The 21,074-nt window shown below is 37.6% G+C and overlaps 1 protein-coding gene across 3 annotated transcripts in view; it reads right to left on the bottom strand.

The window, feature by feature from the left end:
• Nucleotides 1–21,074, bottom strand: part of LOC137043742 (voltage-dependent calcium channel subunit alpha-2/delta-1) — a 169,178-nt gene that overhangs the window by 76,936 nt on the left and 71,168 nt on the right. For all 3 annotated transcript variants that reach the window (XM_067420149.1, XM_067420147.1, XM_067420148.1), the window contains 3 exons: nt 14,615–14,674; nt 6,841–6,876; nt 4,253–4,385 (listed from right to left, as the gene is read on the bottom strand). In XM_067420149.1, the coding sequence (XP_067276250.1) occupies nt 4,253–4,385; nt 6,841–6,876; nt 14,615–14,674 (229 nt within the window). The remainder of the gene's footprint in view (nt 1–4,252; nt 4,386–6,840; nt 6,877–14,614; nt 14,675–21,074) is intronic.

Raw genomic sequence — 21,074 nt, 5'->3', positions numbered from 1 at the left:
TTCAAGACATTGTTCAGAAGAACAGCGTACTTTGATTAAAAAGTTGATTAGAGAGGGGAAAACCTATAAAGAGGTGCAAAAAATGATAGGCTGTTCAGCTAAAATGATCTCCAATGCCTTAAAATGGAGAGCAAAACCAGAGAGACGTGGAAGAAAACGGAAGACAACCATCAAAATGGATAGAAGAATAACCAGAATGGCAAAGGCTCAGCCAATGATCACCTCCAGGATGATCAAAGACAGTCTGGAGTTACCTGTAAGTACTGTGACAGTTAGAAGACGTCTGTGTGAAGCTAATCTATTTTCAAGAATCCCCCGCAAAGTCCCTCTGTTAAAAAAAAGGCATGTGCAGAAGAGGTTACAATTTGCCAAAGAACACATCAACTGGCCTAAAGAGAAATGGAGGAACATTTTGTGGACTGATGAGAGTAAAATTGTTCTTTTTGGGTCCAAGGGCCACAGGCAGTTTGTGAGACTACCCCCAAACTCTGAATTCAAGCCACAGTACACAGTGAAGACAGTGAAGCATGGAGGTGCAAGCATCATGATATGGGCATGTTTCTCCTACTATGGTGTTGGGCCTATTTATCGCATACCAGGGATCATGGATCAGTTTGCATATGTTAAAATACTTGAAGAGGTCATGTTGCCCTATGCTGAAGAGGACATGCCCTTGAAACGGTTGTTTCAACAAGACAATGACCCAAAACACACTAGTAAACGGGCAAAGTCTTGGTTCCAAACCAACAAAATTAATGTTATGGAGTGGCCAGCCCAATCTCCAGACCTTAATCCAATTGAGAACTTGTGGGGTGATATCAAAAATGCTGTTTCTGAAGCAAAACCAAGAAATGTGAATGAATTGTGGAATGTTGTTAAAGAATCATGGAGTGGAATAACAGCTGAGAGGTGCCACAAGTTGGTTGACTCCATGCCACACAGATGTCAAGCAGTTTTAAAAAACTGTGGTCATACAACTAAATATTAGTTTAGTGATTCACAGGATTGCTAAATCCCAGAAAAAAAAAATGTTTGTACAAAATAGTTTTGAGTTTGTACAGTCAAAGGTAGACACTGCTATTTCTTTGAACACACCCCTTTCAACTAATTCAACTAATTGCCCAATTGCACAGCCTTAAGAGCGTGCATATCATGAATGTTGGGTCTCATTTGTTTTCTGAGAATCGACTGAACCTACTGGTAACTTGTTTGCCACGTAGCAATAAAAAATATACTAAAAACCTTGATTATTCTGGTTAGTCACATTGTACTGCTATTATTTTGAACAAGACTGTATATTAGAAGTTATTTTTCAGAAATTCCTGCCCATCGCATCCATACAATTAACATGGGTGGCAAAAGGGGCTTGGCAAGCTCTAAAAATCAGCAAAAATTACAAAAAAATAATCTGGGTAGTTGGCAAAGCAGTAATTAATTTGTTTGTAAAAAAAAAAATGTATTGTGTAGTGTAAAGTCTGATGTTTGAGAAAATAGAAGTGGTCACTAACTTTGTCAATTATTTCACTATTTTTTTTTTAAATTTTTACTGAAATGTGTCCTTTTAGAAGTATATGGATTAAATCTATCATCTATGCCTGAGGTATTTACAAACCGATTCCAAAAAAGTTGGGACACTGAACAAATTGTGAATAAAAAAGGAATGAAATAATTTAAAAATCTCATAAACTTATATTTTTTTATATTTTAAGTGAGACATTTTGAAATGGCATCTCAAATATTGGCTCATTTTGGATTTCATGAGAGCTACACATTCCAAAAAAGTTGTGACAGGTAGCAATAAGAGGCCGGAAAGTTAAATTTACATATAGGTAAATCTACAACAGCTGGAAGATCAATTTGGAACTTATTAGGTCAACTAGCAATATAATTTGGTATAAAATAGCCTATCAGAATGGCAGTGTCTCTCAGAAGTCAAGATGGGCAGAGGATCACCAATTCCACCAATAGTGGAGCATTATCAGAAAGGAGTTTCTCAGAGAAAAATTGCAAAGAGTTTGAAGTTATCATCATCTACAGTGCATAATATCTTCCAAAGATTCAGAGAATCTGGAACAATCTCTGTGCGTAAGGGTCAAGGCCGGAAAACCATACTGGATGCCTGTGATCTTTGAGGCCTTAAACGGCACTGCATCACATACAGGAATGCTACTGGAATAGAAATCACAACATGGGCTCAGGAATACTTCCAGAAAACATTGTCGGTGAACACAATCCACGGTGCCATTCACAGTTACCGACTAAAACTCTATAGGTCAGAAAAGAAGCTATATCTAAACATGATCCAGAAGTGCAGGTGTTTTCTCTGGGCCAAGGCTCATTTAAAATGGACTGTGGCAAAGTGGAAAACGGTTCTGTGGTCAGATGAATCAAAATTTGAATAATTTAGAGGGAAAACTGGGATGCCATGTCATCCGGACAAAAGAGGACAAGGACAACCCAAGTTGTTATCAGCACTCAGTTCAGAAGCTTGCATCTCTGATTGTATGGGGCAGCTTACACATCTGGGAAGGCACCATCAATGCTGAAAGGTATATCCAAATTCTAGAACAACATATGCTCCCATCCAGATGTTGTCTCTTACAGGGAAGACCTTGCATTTTCCAACATGACAATGCCAGATCACACACTGTGTAGAAGAAGGATCCGTGTGCTGAAATGGCCAGCCTACAGTCCAGATCTTTCACTTGACTCATAGAAAACATTTAGTTCATCATAAAGTGGAAGATGCGACAAAGAAGAACTAAGACAGTTGAGCAACTAGAGGCCTTAATTAGACAAGAATGGGACAATATTCCTATTCCTAAACTTTTCTCCTCAGCCCCCAGATGATTGCAGACTTTTATAAAAAAGAAGAGAGGATGCCACACAGTGGTAAACATAGACTTGTACCAACTTTGAGATGTGTTGATGCCATAAAATTTAAAATCAACTTAATTTCCCTTAAAATGATACATTTTCTCAGCTTAAACATTTAATATGTCATCTGTGTTGTATTCTAAATAAAACATTGAAATTGCATTGCACTCTGTTTTTATTCACAATTTGTAAAGTCTTCCAACTTTTTTGGAATCGGGTTTGTATTAGCATTTGTATGCTTTTCTTTTTAATTATAAAAGTTATAATTTATTGAACCATGCTAGAGACAGTCGCACTCAAAAAGGTAAAAAATCTAAAGACAAAGCAGCTTTTACATCAATAGATCCATGCAAGACAAAAACATGTTTAACCATACTGTATTTTAAATGATGACAATACAGATTATATTATCTTTATCTTGTGGGTGACAGTGAAAATGCTATGTCATCAACCCATACGGGGTCTTTAAAGGCCAAAAATACATGCTTTAATCACAAAATGAATAAATAATTAATAACCAACAAGCTCAAAACTATAGATAACCAGATGAAACAACCCTACCCTAAAGGCCTTTGTAAATGACTCACACATACATTTAGAAATAGCAATATAAGATTAGTAAATGACTCACAGATAATTGCTTAAAATGGTATGCAATTACAAGACAAGTGACAAGGAGACTCCCTTCTTAAATTACAGGGGCAGCCACCTCTGTCAGTGTGTGTTTGAAAGACTCTAACTCACTACTTAGAGACTGAAGCATCAACTTGATCTGATTTGGTATTCTTTATTTAAAAAGCAAGCAAATGCGTCCACCGTATAACCTTATGGTCACCGCAGCTCACATCTGTCTGACTTGATGTCATTTCAAATAGCCTTCTACTCTGTTTACCAAAGGGCACAATGGCCAAAGTAATTACCTGAATTTATTTGTCTTTCATTTGTGTGCATGCGTGTGTGTATGACAAGGTCAATAGGGAAGGGCCGCCTATCACCAAAGAGCCAGACGCTATCCCAGCAGGCCAACTGAGACTCTATGGCTTGGCCAGCCTTCTATCCCTGATTAAAAACCATTAAGAACTCACACGTATAGTTTAAATAGATGCGCACGCATACCATGGGTTTATCCAAACAGGCGCACCTGCACTTATTGTGACAAAAGTTTCCCCTGAGAGTCTTTGCTGTCAAATAGATTATATAATTCTCCTCAAAAAGCTCTCACAAAGACACACTTATACACTCCGTTTTATAACTGACATCCAAAGCAATCAGCAGCGGAGCATCTCATCAGATTCCCAGCAGTAGATAATATGTTACGGCGGAGCAGACAGAGTGCTATGGAAGTGTGTCTGTGGGGGGTGGGGGAGTTACTTACAGCCGTCATATATGTCCGTAGGGATATGCACAGCCGTATGGTTGTAAGAGGTTAGGCGGTTTTTGAATGACGGGTCTTCTTTAAATTCAGGTCTGATCCGGTTTTTCCTTCCTTCTGTTTCATTGGCATCAAGCTAAAAGAAAAACAACAACAGCAACCGATGTATATTTACACACACACACACGCACACGCACACGCACACACACAAACACACACAAACACACACACCGCCAGCTGTGCAAAAAAGTTTACATAGCTATTGCAGATGTTTTGGCATCATAAAAAACATGTTCCTTTTTATTTAGTACTGTCCTGAATAGCTAGCTTTGTTTACATAGAAAATAATTGCAGAATTTATAAAAAATTAACCCGTTTTAAAGTTTACATACCCTTGATTCGTAATACTCTGTCATTAACTGGATGATCCACGACTTTCTTGCTTGATTTTTTTTTTTTTTTTTTTTTTGTGATAGTTGTTAATGAGTCTCTTGTTTGTCCTGAGCAGTTACACAGCCCACTGTTCTTCAGGAAAATCTTCCAGGTCGTGCACATTCTTTGGTTTTCTGGCATCATCTGCATAGTTGAACCCTTTCCAGCAGTGACTGTATGAATTTCAGATCCATCTTTGGTCCAAATGAGGGACTCATGCACAACTATTACAAATAGTTAAAACACTCAATAGGGGGGTGTAAACTTCTTGAATGGATGATCAGGGTAAATTGTACTGGGTTTTTTTTCTCTTCTGGAAAGCATGTACATATATTTTCTAGCTCCTGAGAGCAGTAATAAATGAATACATATAACCTTTAAAGGTGCACTATGCAACATTCCGTCCACTGGAGGGCGCCTATTCTAAACAAAGGCGTAGTTTGATGACGCCAAGTGTGAGCGCAGTATCTTGGGACATGTGGTCTTCACCTCACAGCCGGTGGAAAATAGGACTCATGCAGAAATCATGTTTATGGATGCGGTTATTAACATTAATGTAGTGTAAAGCAGAGCAGGACCGAGTGTTGTGGAGCTGAGCAAGGCCACTGGAGCGATTGTTATACAAACATACAGCTCGAGAACACCGGGACTTTTATTATGACGGGACGGGACACAGTCGCGGGGCGCGCGCACTTCCGCTTTTTCCGGTCATGAGTATAAGGTAAAGCAGCTCTGTTTATCATATTAGATACATTTAAGTGTGTTTAAAATGATGTTATGACATTACTCTGTGCGTTCGCTCGGGGCTGCTGTGATATGTTCACACTGCTAAGAGTAAGGCGCTTCTGCAGAATAAAACCGAGGGTAACGCAGATATGACGCGATTGACAGGCGACTCGCTCAAACGCTATGCTGAAACGTCCCGGTCCTTAGTTAAAATAGCAATTTTCTCACAATTTACAAAGAGTTGGAAACATTTGGGATATTGCAAGTACTCAATTGAACAAAATATATAACACTGGCCTAATGGTTTTTTGATATTTTACTGCAAAAATACTACATAGTGCACCTTTAAACAAAATATGAAAAATTGATACATCATTATCCTGTTCAAAAGTTTACACCGCCCGGCTCTTATAGGAACTGTATGTAAGATTGTGGCCAAAACTGGTACTGCAGGTGTATCACCTCTCCCCCTCCCCCCTGACTCGAGGTTGCCAGATAGGCTGCAGGATCAAGCATACATTTGTAGCTGCAGCTGTGGTAACTAGAGCAGAGCTGGCAACCCGGATGCCCAAACACTACTGACTTCGTGATTGGTCGATTGGTGGAGGGTGGAGCTTCAGGCCAAAACACAACATTTCAACATCAACATCAGTTGAGGGCTGCAACAACAACTTTAAATGACAATATCCTGGCCGGACTACTGTTGTCAGTGATATAAGTATTTGAAATCAACATGATTTCTTAATGTCTAGTGCCATTTTATGATTAGTTGAAATACATTTCTTACATACAGTTGCTTTAATTCATTGTGTTGCCTTCCGTGAATTTTTACAAATTCACAAATTGGAGTCACCTTTTTGTGTTCCACAGAAGAAAAACTTGATGGGTTTTGAACGATGTGGAAGAGTAAATAAATAATGACAATACCTGATAGATCAGTCCGTCACTAATCAAAACCCAACAAAATCGCATGTATCCATGAGAAAGTTTACATCAAACATCAATATCAAAATAAATTTAGAGCCAATTTATTTATTTTAAATAATTATTGTATAATGCTTTGTTTGGCAGGTACTATCCATTCCAAACTAGTGCTCTACATGTTTCCTCTGCCTCGTTCCGCCTTGTACTTTTACACAGTCTAATGCACACACTCCCTCCATGTGTCTTACACACACTCATGCTAATTGGCAGTTGAGATATATGGGGCACAAAAACTGTGCATCCACCAGCCGAGGATGCTCCAGCTGAGGAGAAGATATATTCTGATCATCTCTTGACTGTCTTCAATAACTCATATATATACTCACTAACGCTTGGTCATAACTGGTCCGAAGAGCTCACGGCATTCATTTTTGATAACGCATCTGTGCTTGAAAAAATGCTGAGTGTTCTGAAGTCTACCTATGAAGAGTCTTGAATTATATACTCACATTATCCTTGGCATTAAAGTAAACTATATCGTCCTCCTGCAATGAAAGAGAAAAATAAGAAAATTGAAAGAAGGGGAAGTTTGAAAACTGCTCAAATAGTAAACATTAACAGTATTTATTGGAATTAAACAAGAGCCGTGTTAAAAGGCAACTTGAGGTTGAATATCTCAGAGGTACAAAAGTTCTAGTTTATGCATTTGCTATTATGGTGTTCAAACCTGAGATTTTTTGGTCTGGTTTTCACACAGTTGCCATAGAAGAACCATTCAGTGAACAGTTCTTAAAGGGTTAGTTCACCCAAAAATTCCAGACTGAGCTTGACGACGTAGATGTGACGTAAGCAACCTGTCTAACAGCTTTAGGTCTTCTAGTAGTTGTGGAAAGTGAAATCTGAATCACGTTGTTTAAATGTTTTGTCCCGTTGCTTTTGGCTCACTATGGGCTTCTCCCCATTCTTCCCCCTTGACTTCATCGGACTTTATGTCTCCACGTTCCCCCGACTGTAGACAGTAAAAGATTGCTTCTGAGCGTCTCCTCCTGTCTATACTGTAATTTCTCAACTGTGCGACAGAGTCGCATTGGATATGACGCAATCGTTAGCCTATTTTTACAAAAACAGCTTCTACGGGGTGATAGTGCAAGATACAAGGTAATGGAGCCTTTTATGCATTGTTGTGTTTCTTTAGAAATAAACAGTGGACAAATGGAGTCTTTAAACGCCTCCGATGTAAAGTTATTCACTGTCAAAGTGACTCAAAAATGAATGGGAGTCAATAGGATGTTAAAGGAACACGCCAACTTTTTGGGACTTTGGCTTATTAAGTGTATCCCCCAGAGTTAGATAAGTCCATATATATCATTCTCATCTCCGTGTATCCCATAACTCAGTCTGACACGCACTCCCGCTAGCCTAACTTGGCACAAAGACTGGAGGTATATGGCTTCAGCTAGCCTATACTGCTCAAAAAGTGACAAAATAACGCCAACATTTTCCTATTTACATGTTCCAATGTGTATAGTCACAGCGTGTACAAATAACAAGGTTACATGAGACACAGCTATCTTATAAACTTATACATACTGTGGACTATATTCTCAGAAGGCGCAGCACTGCTCCACTTCTGCGGAGTGCGGAGTGATTTGCTCGCAGCACATGAGAAGCCCCGCGGTGAGAAGCAGAGAGTTCGCTCAGAGTTGGAATAATTGCTAGATAGTTTACAATCATGGGTGTTTGCTGTATTGTGAAGGCCCGCGACAATAAACAGGGGAGACCAGGTAATACAATGATATTCCATAGAATTCCAACCCAAAACGCTGACCTGATGAATCGATGGCTACTTACTCTGGATATAGACCCAAACACACCTGTAGCCATCATCAAGTGCTATCGTTTGCTCTGAACATTTCACAGAGGATGACTATTTAAAAAAAAAAAAACATGAAACGTGTGCTGAAGGAAATCCCATGGATAATATAGGCAGGACAAAGCAGATCACCCACGGCTGCGGTAAGTGTTCCGTTATCTTTTTTTAGATGCGTAAGTTAGCCTATACTGTAACAGAGTTGTTAGCTAGATCTAATAACGTTTATGACACTGTTACATGAATAGGGTGGTCACTACTGTATTGGACTTTTTCCTGTGCTCCATGTATCCCCTGTAATGTTAGTATTGTGTTGTCATGAACGCGCTCTGTCACAGTAACTTAACAAATGAGCGGTGCTAGAGGTAATTCTCTGGACTGTAGCATTTACCTTGCTAATGAATTGGAGGGGGGATTGTCAGTTTTAATTCAGGCAGTTCAATTTTTGTCTGGGTTCATTGTCCAAAAAAAAACACACACAAAAAAAACCACATATTTTTTAATTTATTATTATATATAAAAAAAAATCACTTACTTGGTGGACAGCTGTCCATTAGGTTCACTTGGTATGGGGCGTTTCTTCCAGTTGATTTTGTCACAACGGGAGAAAAAAAAATCAACAACTGCCGGGTGTATTAGAGACATTTCCACACATATTGTGTTCGTTCTGATTCTCCCCTCAACCTCAGTCTGATCGGCGTTTTGTCTATTTGCTTCCAAAGTTTGTAACTTCTCGTCTGTGTATTCTGGCTCAAAAAGATATGGTTCCAGGTTTTGGTTTAATGCCAAGTAAAAATCCTCTGACAATTCCTCAAAATCAGCCATGATCAACAGTCACGTTCGTCACTAGCTACAGTCACGCTGGTTTTGTTTACGGAAGGAACACCGCGGGGCTTCTCATGTGCTGCGAGCAACTCACTCCGCACTCCGCAGAAGTGGAGCAGTGCTGCGCCTTCTGAGAATATAGTCCACAGTATGTATAAGTTTATAAGATAGCTGTGTCTCATGTAACCTTGTTATTTGTACACGCTGTGACTATACACATTGGAACATGTAAATAGGAAAATGTCAGCGTTATTTTGTCACTTTTTGAGCAGTATAAGCTAGCTGAAGCCATATACCTCCAGTCTTTGTGCTAAGTTAGGCTAGGGGGAGTGCGTGTCAGACTGAGTTATGGGATGCACGGAGATGAGAATAATATATATGGACTTATCTAACTCTGGGGGATACACTTAATAAGCCAAAGTCCCAAAAAGTTGGCGTGTTCCTTTAACAGCAGGTGACGGCTTGGTTAGCAATGGCCGCCCCTATGGGTGGAATGCTTTCCGAGTGCTAGATTGCCCCCTTGGTTACAAAGCCCATCTCACTACAGTGGCTCTACAATAATTTAAGGAAGCGACGAGAATAGTTTTTGTGAGCAAAAAAACAACAACTAAATAATGACTTACATAGTGATGGCCGATTTGAAAACACTTCTTATTTAGAGCTTAATAAATCAGTGTATCGATTCATGATTCAAATCGTGTGTCATACCGCCAAACTGCTGAAATCACGTGCCTTTGGCAATCTGAAACGCTGATTTGATACACTGATTCATTATGCTCCGAGGCTTTACGAAGCAGCCTTTTTAAATCTGCCATCACTATATAGGTCGTCATAGGCTTTTTTTGCACACAAAAACTATTTCCGCCGCTTCATAAAATCATTGTAGACTCACTGTAATGAGATGGGCTTTTTAACGACGTCTTAAGTGCCTTTTATGGGTCTTGAGAGAGGAAATGACATTGGTGTCAATAAAGGCCTGTCTGAGCCAACGTATTACAACAAAAATATCTTCATTTGTGTTCCGAAGATGAACGGAGGTCTTACGGGTGTCGAACGGCATGAGGGCAAGTAATTAATGATATCATTTAAATTTTTGGGCGAACTAACCCTTTAAAAGAACCGCTGTTTTCTTAGGCCGTGTGTCCACCAAAGCGTTTTTTTCACGCTGCTGGCTGGCATTTTCAACTGTTTTCAATGAGAGCGCTGCGTTTTTAAAACGCCTGGCGCTGAGTGAGTATTTCACGCTCACGTGCTGAGCGCTCAGCGTTTTTTACTTTGGTGGACACACGGCCTTAGTGTGAAGAACATTTCTAAATCTGAATAACTTTTTTCCTTGTCTTGCTATCTCCAAACCAACTCAATCCTTTAAGATTGAACATTGGTCTAGAGAGCTTGCTCTGTATTTTCTACTGACAAGAGGTGCGATCAACAGCATAGTTCAAATGACTCGGTACGCAATTGAATAGTCCTTCAACCAATCAGACCACTTCAATTCTCTATCCGTCCTTGTGTTAATCCCGCCAATATTGCACCAGTTAAATAAGCCGGTTTATGATTGGTCTCCACAAATTTGTAACAGAAGCAGGATAAAAATAAGTACAGGTTTCCAGCCTGAGCTCCAGTGCGAAATCAAATCGCCGGCAGGTTTGCACCTTTTTCCACTACAAAGAACCTTTTGTAAATGTAAACCTTTTCCATGTATTTTAAAAGTTCTTCATGGACTCATTATTTGGAATCTTTATTTTTCTTAGTGTATACCAGCCCAAATTTTACTCTGCAGTGTCCAAATCATACAGTAACAGTATCACTGTACTAAGCCAAGCTTGCATACAACGTGTTCCGCAGATCTGAACTGTCATACAGATGCTTTGTAGCAAGTGTGAAATGCATTAGAGAGAGCTAAGGAAAGCTTGGTCATTGCAGGTTTTACAGCAAGTGGTCAGGATAACCTGCTGACATTAAACCGCTCTGGACCGTCAGGGGCAGGCGTTTTTAGGCCTTTACGGCATATGGTGGGTGTGCGCGGATGTGCGCGTCCACAGTAAAAATAAATCCGCGGGAGAAATGCAGAATGTGTATTCAGTGAAATCAAATCTTCAGACATCTGCAGGGAGTGTGGGTAGTGAAATTAGATCCATTAAGCCATTAATCCACTCCCTCGCTTAAATACAAACTCAAATACACACAGGAAAAAGGCAGCACGGTACAATCAGATTGTTTATTTATTTATATGTCAATTTACTTATTCACTAGTTTGCATTTAGTGAATGAACTTCAATGTATCAATTTCAAGAACGTTTCCAACTGGGGGTCTTCATTTGGAATGATCTAATTAAAACACATCAGATTTTATTCTTGTGATCTAGCCATCTAACATGTCTTCCGCTGCCTAAAATAATTTAATGTTGCAGGATGCAAACTGATACGTTTTTTTTTTTTCAGGATATGCAATCTGATTGCCTAAAAAAATATCCATGGGATAAGATGTTATGCATGTTACCTAGACCACCATGGTTGCATAGCGACAAGTCTCTTGTGAGTGGAGATGGGTCATGATGGTTGACTAGTCATCCAGCAGCCAGCTAGTTAATTAGGAAGGCTGGCTAGTTTACTGTAATATTTTTATCAGCAGTGTATTAATTAGTATGCTGAGAGTTTGCTGTTGCACCGTAAAACCCTCCCTGAAAAATATTCAAATTCATGCTCTTTAAAGAACCACACCTAGACGCATTCAGGCAGACGTCTTAGGCCTTTGCATTGAATCTCTCACTGTTTTTGAGCATGTCAATTTAAAAATAGCCAAAGTCTTGAGGATCCTTGCATTCTCTTTTATCCGTCTGTTTTTATGCAAGAATACCTTATGTAAACAATACCCAAGAAATGTGAGATGCATGGCAGATTCCATTATATATTCAGTTCAGTTTCAATGTATTTGTGTTGCAATAATATAGTACAGCAAATACTACTGGGTTAGGTAAGTTGCTTAAGGTAAATGCTCCTTCTTTGATTAAACCAGCAACAACGTGATGACCAGCCCTGAGATTATTTGGATTCAGATTCACATGATTCCTCACTTTACCTTAAAGGGATAGTTCTCTTTAAAATGAAAATTCTGTCATCCTTTTCTCACCCTCAGGCTGTTTCAAACCTGTATGAATTTCTTTCTTCAGCTGAACAGAAGGGACATTTTTTTGAAGAATGTCAGTAACCAAACAGTTAACTGGAGCCATTGACTTCCAAAGTAGGAAAAAAAATACTATGTAAGTCAATGATTCCAGTAAACTGTTTGGTTACTGACATTCTTCAAAAAAATGTCCCTTCTGTTCAGCTGAAGAAAGAAATTCATACAGGTTTAAAGCAACTTGAGGGTGAGAAAAGGATGACAGAATTTTCATTTTCAAGAGATAAAAAAAAAAAGTTAATTATACTATGATTTACTCACCCTCAAGTTGTTCCAAAGCTATATGACTTACTTTCTTCTGTGGAACAGAATGGGATATGCTTCAAAATGTCTATGTTCTATCCATACAATTAAAGTCAGTGGGGTGTTTTTGAATGTTCTTCAAAATATCTTATTTTGTGTTCCACGAAAGGAAGAAAATCATAGGGGTGAATTCAGGTTGATTGGGACACTTTTTGCCATTGAAATGACTGGGGACAATTGTCCCAATTAACCTGATTTCACCCCTAATTGTTAGAAACAACATGAGGGTGAGTAAAATGACATAAATTAAAATTAAGACTATCCCTTTAAAATATTCTCTTTGTAACAGTCATCCCACTAGCTCAGTGATTCCCAACCGGGAATACACGTTCCAGGGGGTATACAAAAAGATTTTGATTTAGCTCGGTTTGTTCTGCATGGGCAGAATAGGCATGCCAGTAATGGTGTCAAACAACCCAGCATCACCCAAGCCTGGCACAATAGTCGCTGCAAATGTGTCCATTTCAATTTACAGTGTTTAGTATTGTAGCCTATCACAGGCATGTCTGTTGAAAGTAATGGCCAATCAGAGGTGTTTAAAGTAATAAAGAAAATAAAGATTCAAACGGTCATGAATCAGCGGATTGATTCAGGATTCGGATGGCGTGTCAAACTGCCAAACTTCTGAAATCACGTGACAATGGCGATCTGAATCATGAATCGATTCACTGATTCATAACCGTTTGAATCTTTATATGAGGTTTGAAAACAAATGCAAAAGAGAAGACAATGCTGAATAAAGTCGTAGTTTTTGTTATTTTTGGACCAAAATGTATGTTCGATGCTTCAAAAGATTCTAATTAACTAACTGATGTCACATATGGACTACTTTGATGATGTTTTTATTCCCTTTCTGGACATGGACAGCAAAGTGGGCGTACACTTAGATATGCTCTGGGACTAAAATATAAAATATCTTAAACTGAGTTCTGAATATGAACGGAGGTCTTACGGGTGTGGAACGACATTAGGGTGAGTCATTAATGACATAAATTTCATTTTTATGTGAACTAACCCTTTAAGTTACCACCCAATATCCCTCAAAATGCTGAATAAGTTTCTGTTTATTGCCGGTTTAATTTTAACCTGTTTAGTTACAGGTTCTACACTGTAAAACAAAACAAAAAATGTCTCCAGTTGAACATTTTCTAGTGACTAATCACATCTAAATTTTTCTGTTGGCCAAATTGAAATTCTGTGAATTGATGCAATTTGATTCACAGAAATTCAATTCGGCCAACTGAACAATTTTGATGTGATCAGTCACTTGAAATTTTTCAATTGAAGACCTAATTTTTTTTTTAAGTGTACATGCTCACAAACCTAACCCTAACCCATTATGACAAAAAAAGCGTAGATGCATTGTAAATTAGAGATGTGTTGTGCACTTTAGATAGATTAATTGATTAAAACAGATTCATTTAGATTCATGTCGATTTGTTTAGTAAGATTCATTACAGAGTTTTCGCAAGTGTGCTGAAATCAGTGAGCTTGCGCTGAACTGACTGATTATAAAGCTTCAGTGATTATAATGTGCTTGTGGCTTGCTTTCTGTGAAATGCATTCGCAGTCTGAAAAAATGTTGTTTTTTAATGAGACTTTGTGAATTTTCCTACTTCATACATTAATACGAAAAAAATACATAGTGGTTTTATAATGTCTAAATATACATTCAAAAGCAAAACCTATGAAAAAAAAACTATATGAGGGAGTGGAAATGGCTAATATGAGCCAATAAGTGCTCTTCTGTCACCTTCTACCATAGTGTAATTACAAATGTGTTTGTTTTCAATAAATTGTTGGATTTATAATGTTAAAATTTTATATATTTTTATATTGTCCAGTCTTTTTACCCACAGCATTGATTGTGTTGATGAAGGGGTGCTTAAGGCTAAAAAGGTAGGGAACCACTGCACTAGCTCACTGGGAATAGTAGGCCTACTTTTTGTAGTAAAGTTGCTTTAAAACAATATGAATGCAAAAAGGTCAATACAAATAAAATTGGTTGGAGCTGATTTAAAATATAAAATCAAATAGAATGCAATTGTATGTTTTGTAGCCCTTTGTTACATGTTCATAACACACTTGTTTTAGAAGAACTTACTTCAAATTCATCTTTCCATTGATGCTCCATTTGAAAATGTTCTGCTGCGGTCGCCAACGTCTATAAAAACAACAACAGAAAAACAAAAAATAAATTTTTATTAGTTATGCACTGCATCAAAATATCTGTGATCATGGTCAAAACAACTCTGATAATGAGATAGTAAATTTAACGTAAAACTGAATTACTGTAAAGCAGCATTATCAGGCCTCACTGGTTATGTATTGTATAGTTTAGTTTTTATTGTGTTATTATATTTCCTTTTTATTTCATACTTTCCCTTAAAGGCTTAATGAATAACATTGTAGAGTACTAAATATGTAACTTCACACACATTCATACACAGACATTCATCATCAAAATAATTAGACTGAACAAATATACTGCAAATGGAGACAGTTAGTTGTCATATAATGAAGAAACTATATAGAACAGGTGGGTGCGTTATACAAACACTCAATACATTATTTTAAAATTTTCATACTAAAGAAATTTGGTTTCCAAAAGGTGACATCAAACAAACATGTGGGCAAGAGGTCTGAAAAGATGGTGGGTTCTGTTTAAGAAAAGGACAGAACAGAACAGAATAGAATGGAACATTCAGGTCTTTGTTCTGTCACCCGGAGCTCTCGGCAGCGCAACCCCCGCACATACAGAGTCTGAGACTCTTCCCTGAAGGAAACGGTACAGTAACATGGTATGACATTTTGAGAACAAAGACAAGGCTTCATGAGTTCTCACTCTTTGACACATACAATAAATTAGAATATATGTTGGGATTTCTCAACTCGGACAGAACAGAATGAATTCTGGCACTATTTTCAGTTACGCATGACCATGGTTAACCTACATCTCCAATGTGTAACTTAAGAGAAAAGCACACTCTCAATGCTGTGCAAAATATACAGAATTTTTTTAAAGGTTAGGTTTAATGTATTAACTTGGCCACATTATTCAGTTGCATGGCAATAGATTGCTTACAATAGCATTTAAAATCACACTGCAGCCCAGGTAGAACCATATTCTTGGTGTGAAGAACATTTGAATTATCTAAAAAATAATCTAAAGAACCTTTTTTCCATTGTAACCTTTATGGAAGGTCTCAGGTCCGGCAGGAATTGTTGAAGGAGGGAGTGAATAACCAGCGCTCTCTTCCACCCTCAATACTACGACTGAGGTAAGACCCTTGAGCAAGTGCTCCCCGGGGTACCCACTGCTCTGGGTGTGTGTTCACGGTGTGTGTGTGTGTGTGTGTGTGTGTGTGTGTGTGTGTGTGTGTGTGTGTGTGTGTGTTCACAACTTTGTGTGTGCACTTGGATGGGTTAAATGCAGAGCACAAATTCCAGGTATGGGTCACATTTCACTTCACTTTAATAATTCAAAAAACCCAACCTGGAAAAAATGTTGTATTAAATGGTTTGACTAATTTGGTTAAAGCTACAGTCTGTAAGTTTGTATCGCCAGGTGTTTGTGAAGTTATCATTGGATGTAACGATATTGACGATATTGCGCTATCGCGGTGGTAAACGTGTCTCGATATCGTCGTGGTTAGGTTACAATATTAAAAGGACGGGTGTCCGTCAAAAAGCAAGACGTATAAACATAGTCCCGCAGAACAAATCATTGTTAACTACATAGACCATGATCGTTAGCCACCCCGATCTATATTTAACATGGATAGACCTCTACCTGTCATGATAATATATAAAACTCCTGATGTTAATTACACTTACAGAAGAATAAAATAAAGCATATTTCGTTACCTTTTCGAGCTTGGACGGATTCAGTTTGAGCAGATGTTTAATACCATCATCATCTGTCCTCGTCAGAGTTCGATTACCAGTATATTCAGCATCTTCCTCATATTCGCGATCTCGAGCATATTCTCCAAACTCTTTTTCAACGTCTTCAAAATCAATATTTTGATCACTGACAGCTTCTTGAGCACATCCATCATCAAGAGACATGTGACACTAATATTTGATTGTATTAAGTACATGCTCTCTGCTGTAAATCACTGAGCCATTTCAAGTTTTGCAGATTATAATTATTGTTTCGTTTTCTGTCAGAGGTAACTATGAGTGAAACGTCACTTCATCATTGCGTATCAGACATTGCCATCTTGTGGAATAAAGGTGAATTGCGCCCTATTTCCTTATTATAGATTAATTTATCAGTGTGCAATATATATATACAATTCTACACACCTCGTGTCGTTAGCGACCCTATACAATTTTGACAAATGCTAGTGAAAAAACAGGCATTCAATTATAGTTATATTATTGTTTTCTTGTTATATTGTTTAAAATAGATTAAATGAGGAATACTAAGAATGTTGATGTCTAATTTAAAAAAATGGATGAGGAGCAGGGTAGTGAATGACGCGACCCGAGGTATGCATTTAAGGGTTAGCACTGTGATCAGCGTTTTATGTTGTCATGGATCAATGAATACAACAATAAATTGCCTGTTGACTGGCAAAAGCAGAATAAATGTCAGTATTCGCTGTTTATCATCACAAACACTATTGTGAGCTATTTAACAATGCAGTGAGCTTTTCCACAATATCGCAATAAATATCGTAACGTGAGGTCAATATCGAAATTGTATCGTACCGTGAGATTTGATATCGTTACATCCCTAATTTGTATGTGGTTTGTGCATCAGCACAGCTCCTCAGCGGTGATGAATCTAATGTTTTGAGGAGCATGTGTGGCTTTGCTGTCAGTCACCGCATCGGTGTGGAAACTGTTCCTTCAGAATCACAGATTCTACGTCTTGGAGTATAACCTAAATAAGAATTTTCATCGGAAAATAACAATAATAATAATAATAATGCATTTTATTTAATGGTGCCTTTCATAACACCCATGGTCACTTCACAAAAAAAATACAGATCACTACACAAGACAAAACACACAACGAACACTCCACATACAGATAAATTGTAGTCAAGACTCGATAAAACATATAAAAAAGCCTGTATAAAAAGATGTCTTAAGATGCGTTTAAAAAGTCAATAAACAACGAAACAGTGAACATCAAGAGGAAGGGAGTTTCATAAGTGGGGGGCAGCATAATTAAATGATCTGTCCTGGCACCCATGGTTGTTAGTCAAATCCAAGGTACCACAAGACAAATTGAAGATGAAGATCTGAGAGCATGTGAAAGGGTGTAAACATGGAGAAGTTGAGTAAGGTATTGGTGTGCACGATTATGAAGTGCCTTGTAAGCAAGTAGCAAGATCTTAAATTAAACTGAATATTTTTCTAGAATCCAGTGGAACTGCAGAAGAACTGGACAAATGTGCTCAGTAGAAGATGATCTAGAAAAAAAATACGTGCTGCAGAATTTTTAACCAACTGAAGCTTATGCAGCAATTTCAAGGGAACACCTGTGAGAAAAGCATTACAAGAGTCTATACTTATAGTGACTAATGTATGAATAAGAACTGTTGTATTGTTGGTTGAAAGGAAGGGACGGAGACGGTTAATATTACGCAAGTGAAAGTATGTAGTCCGCGTGATATTATTAATATGAGTTTCAAAGGATAGTATGCTTTTCATGATAACACCTAAACTTTTAACTTGTGAGGAAGAACAGATTGCATTATTGTCAATGTTCAAAATAAAAAAAATATATTTTGATAAAACGGATCTAGTTCCAACAAGTAAAGCCTCAGTTTTGATGCTATTTAGCGTCAAGAAGTTTGCTGAAAGCCAATCTTTAATTTCAGCTAAACAGCTGGTTAAAGATTGTCGAGGAAAATAATCAGTTGGTTTGGCAGACAGGTAAAGTTGAGAAAGGTAATGAAAAGAAATGGACCCAAAAAAGAACCCTAGGGAACACCAGAGGTGACTGTAGATGTTCTTGATTTAAAATTGAATACACTGAGTGCGTCCAGATAGATATGACCTAAACCAAGACAGAGCTGTCCTCAGCAATCCCAACCGGAAGAATCAAAATGGCTTCTGAACAAGTAACATGTCTTGCCCTTTTGTGAACATAACTTTACAATAATTTGCACTACCAACAGTTATTAAATCTAATGATTGCTCGCATAACATCAAACCACGCAAATTATTATTGTTATACTTTGTTCTTAAATTGTTAATGTTAGCAGCATTAGCATTGCGTGATAGGTATTTTGTGTTTATTAGCGTTACTTGTAGATTTCAATTTCCGTACAGTCTATTATTTTGCTTTTGACTCAAGGTAAATGGTAAATGGACTGCATTTATATAGCGCTTTTAACAGTTCCTTGGCCATCCAAAACGCTTTACATGTTGCTTCACATTCACCCATTCACTCTCTCATTCATACACCGCCGGTGAATCTCCGGTTGTCACTGGTGATATAATTTCAACCTTTCTGGATTACAATCCGCCCTCAAAATGATACATTTAATTATTCCAGCTGCTGTGAGAAAAGGCTACAAATGATCCGCTGAAGAACATGCTCCTCACGTGCATAACTACTACTAGCCAGACTCTTTCTTTATGTACACAGATGTGACGTAATGACACAAAGACATGCTTGAATTTCCATTCAAATCCACCATCCACCATTTTAATTGTAACATTATTATAAGCTTACGGTTGTGAAGGACCTAAGGTAAGGAGATAGTTTTGAACACTGGCTAGTTATGTACTTGCTAAAAAATAAATGTTTCATAATTTTTAAGCAAAAAAGGTCACGGACTGCAGCTTTAAAAAAAAAAAAATATATATATATATATATATATATATATATATATATATATATAAATATATATATATATATATATATATATATATATATATATATATATATATATATATATATATATATATATATATATATATATATATATATATATATATATATATATATATATATATATATATATATATATATATATATATATATATATATATATATATATATATATATATATAATTTATAATAAACACTATATTCCATAGTGTCCATGAAACACAATATTCCATAAAAAAAAGAATTGTACATTTTTATTTCATAGCGACTTTAAAGCAAAATCAAAATCAAAATCAAACCCATTTAAACTGCCAATATTCACACCTTTTTTTCATCCTTACAAGTAAACAGACCATGTCAGAGCGATGTTGCAGAATGTGTATTGCTCATGAAAAAAGTGTTGTGCTTATAGGACTTGTTCCGTTCCCATTCCCTTTATCACCCTGTCCAAGTACCTGTCAAATATAGATTCTGTAAAAATATATAAATAAATACATGAATGATTTAATTAAATTGTTTAGATTAAATAAATAAATAAAAAATACACCTGAACCTTTAACACTTCTATATGTTAATGCACTATTATTATTTCTGGTTAACATCTGGCAATATGCTTGCATTGTCTTTCAAGGCAAGCTGTGTATCTGAATACTGAATAAGTGCCAGCATGTAAATACATCCGAGTCTCTAATTCAGATGTTTCTGCAACTTAGTTTCAATAAGTTGTCTGGTTAGACAAGGTAGGAAGCCTTGGACTGTGCATTTTAAAGAACCTGACTACATAATACATCAAGCCCTAACTTCAAAAGAGCAAAGAAATGATATGACAAGAGCATGAAATAATATGAGCTTTATTCGCGTTAAAGGTCTCTTGGTTTGGAGCGTTGTGAAAACTGATGTTCAGTAATGTGAGCTAGTGATCTAGCCAGCCCAGGGTTTGCCTTAAATAAACCGGTCCATCAGATAATGTCTCATCAGAAACCTCAAAAACCTGCCAACCAACAGATACCTGCTCTCTCAAAAAAGCCATCACTGCTCTGAAATCCAAGCCTTCCTTTAGAGCTTTGTATAATTGTGCGCTGCCCCACTTTTGAACCCCAAAAAGTTCTGTAATTTAATAAGACGGGCAAATCCGAGCCCGTAAGGTAGGCTGCAGAGAGCTAACAAATGGATTACAGATGCAACTCACTCCAGTCTGCAACACCTCACAGTTTTGTAAAAAAAAAAAAAAACTTTTACAACAATGACACCCATCATCGAGAAAACACACACACACACACACAAAAATGCACGTCAACATTTCTATCCAGACACTATGGATGCTGTTCTTATAAACAGACGGTCACTCACACACATTATTAGACATTCTAGAGCTGGAAGTCTGGGCTGCGATCCAGCAGTCTCTGCACCTCCTCTGCACAGTCTGGGAGAAACTAAAAATACACTGTTTCACACTCTGGCACGTACACATTTACACATGCGCCCAGTGCTTGTTATGCAGGATATGTAAGACTGCGTTCAGACTAACCGTACTCATAAAATACGGCAGCAAAACTAGAGAAATGCAAAACAGCAAGTCACTCATCCTCTTACAAACGAACTACAATTATAACACACCATGAGCGCTGCGAGTCGATATGTGTCCACGCGGCATCGACGGCATGCTGCTGCCATAACAACCGTTTGCAGGAGAGACTCATTAGTG

Source organism: Pseudorasbora parva, chromosome 16, assembly GCF_024679245.1.
Source record: "Pseudorasbora parva isolate DD20220531a chromosome 16, ASM2467924v1, whole genome shotgun sequence".
NCBI lineage: Eukaryota > Metazoa > Chordata > Actinopteri > Cypriniformes > Gobionidae > Pseudorasbora > Pseudorasbora parva.
Note: the sequence above shows the minus strand (reverse complement) of the source record. Positions and strands in the feature narration are given on the sequence as shown.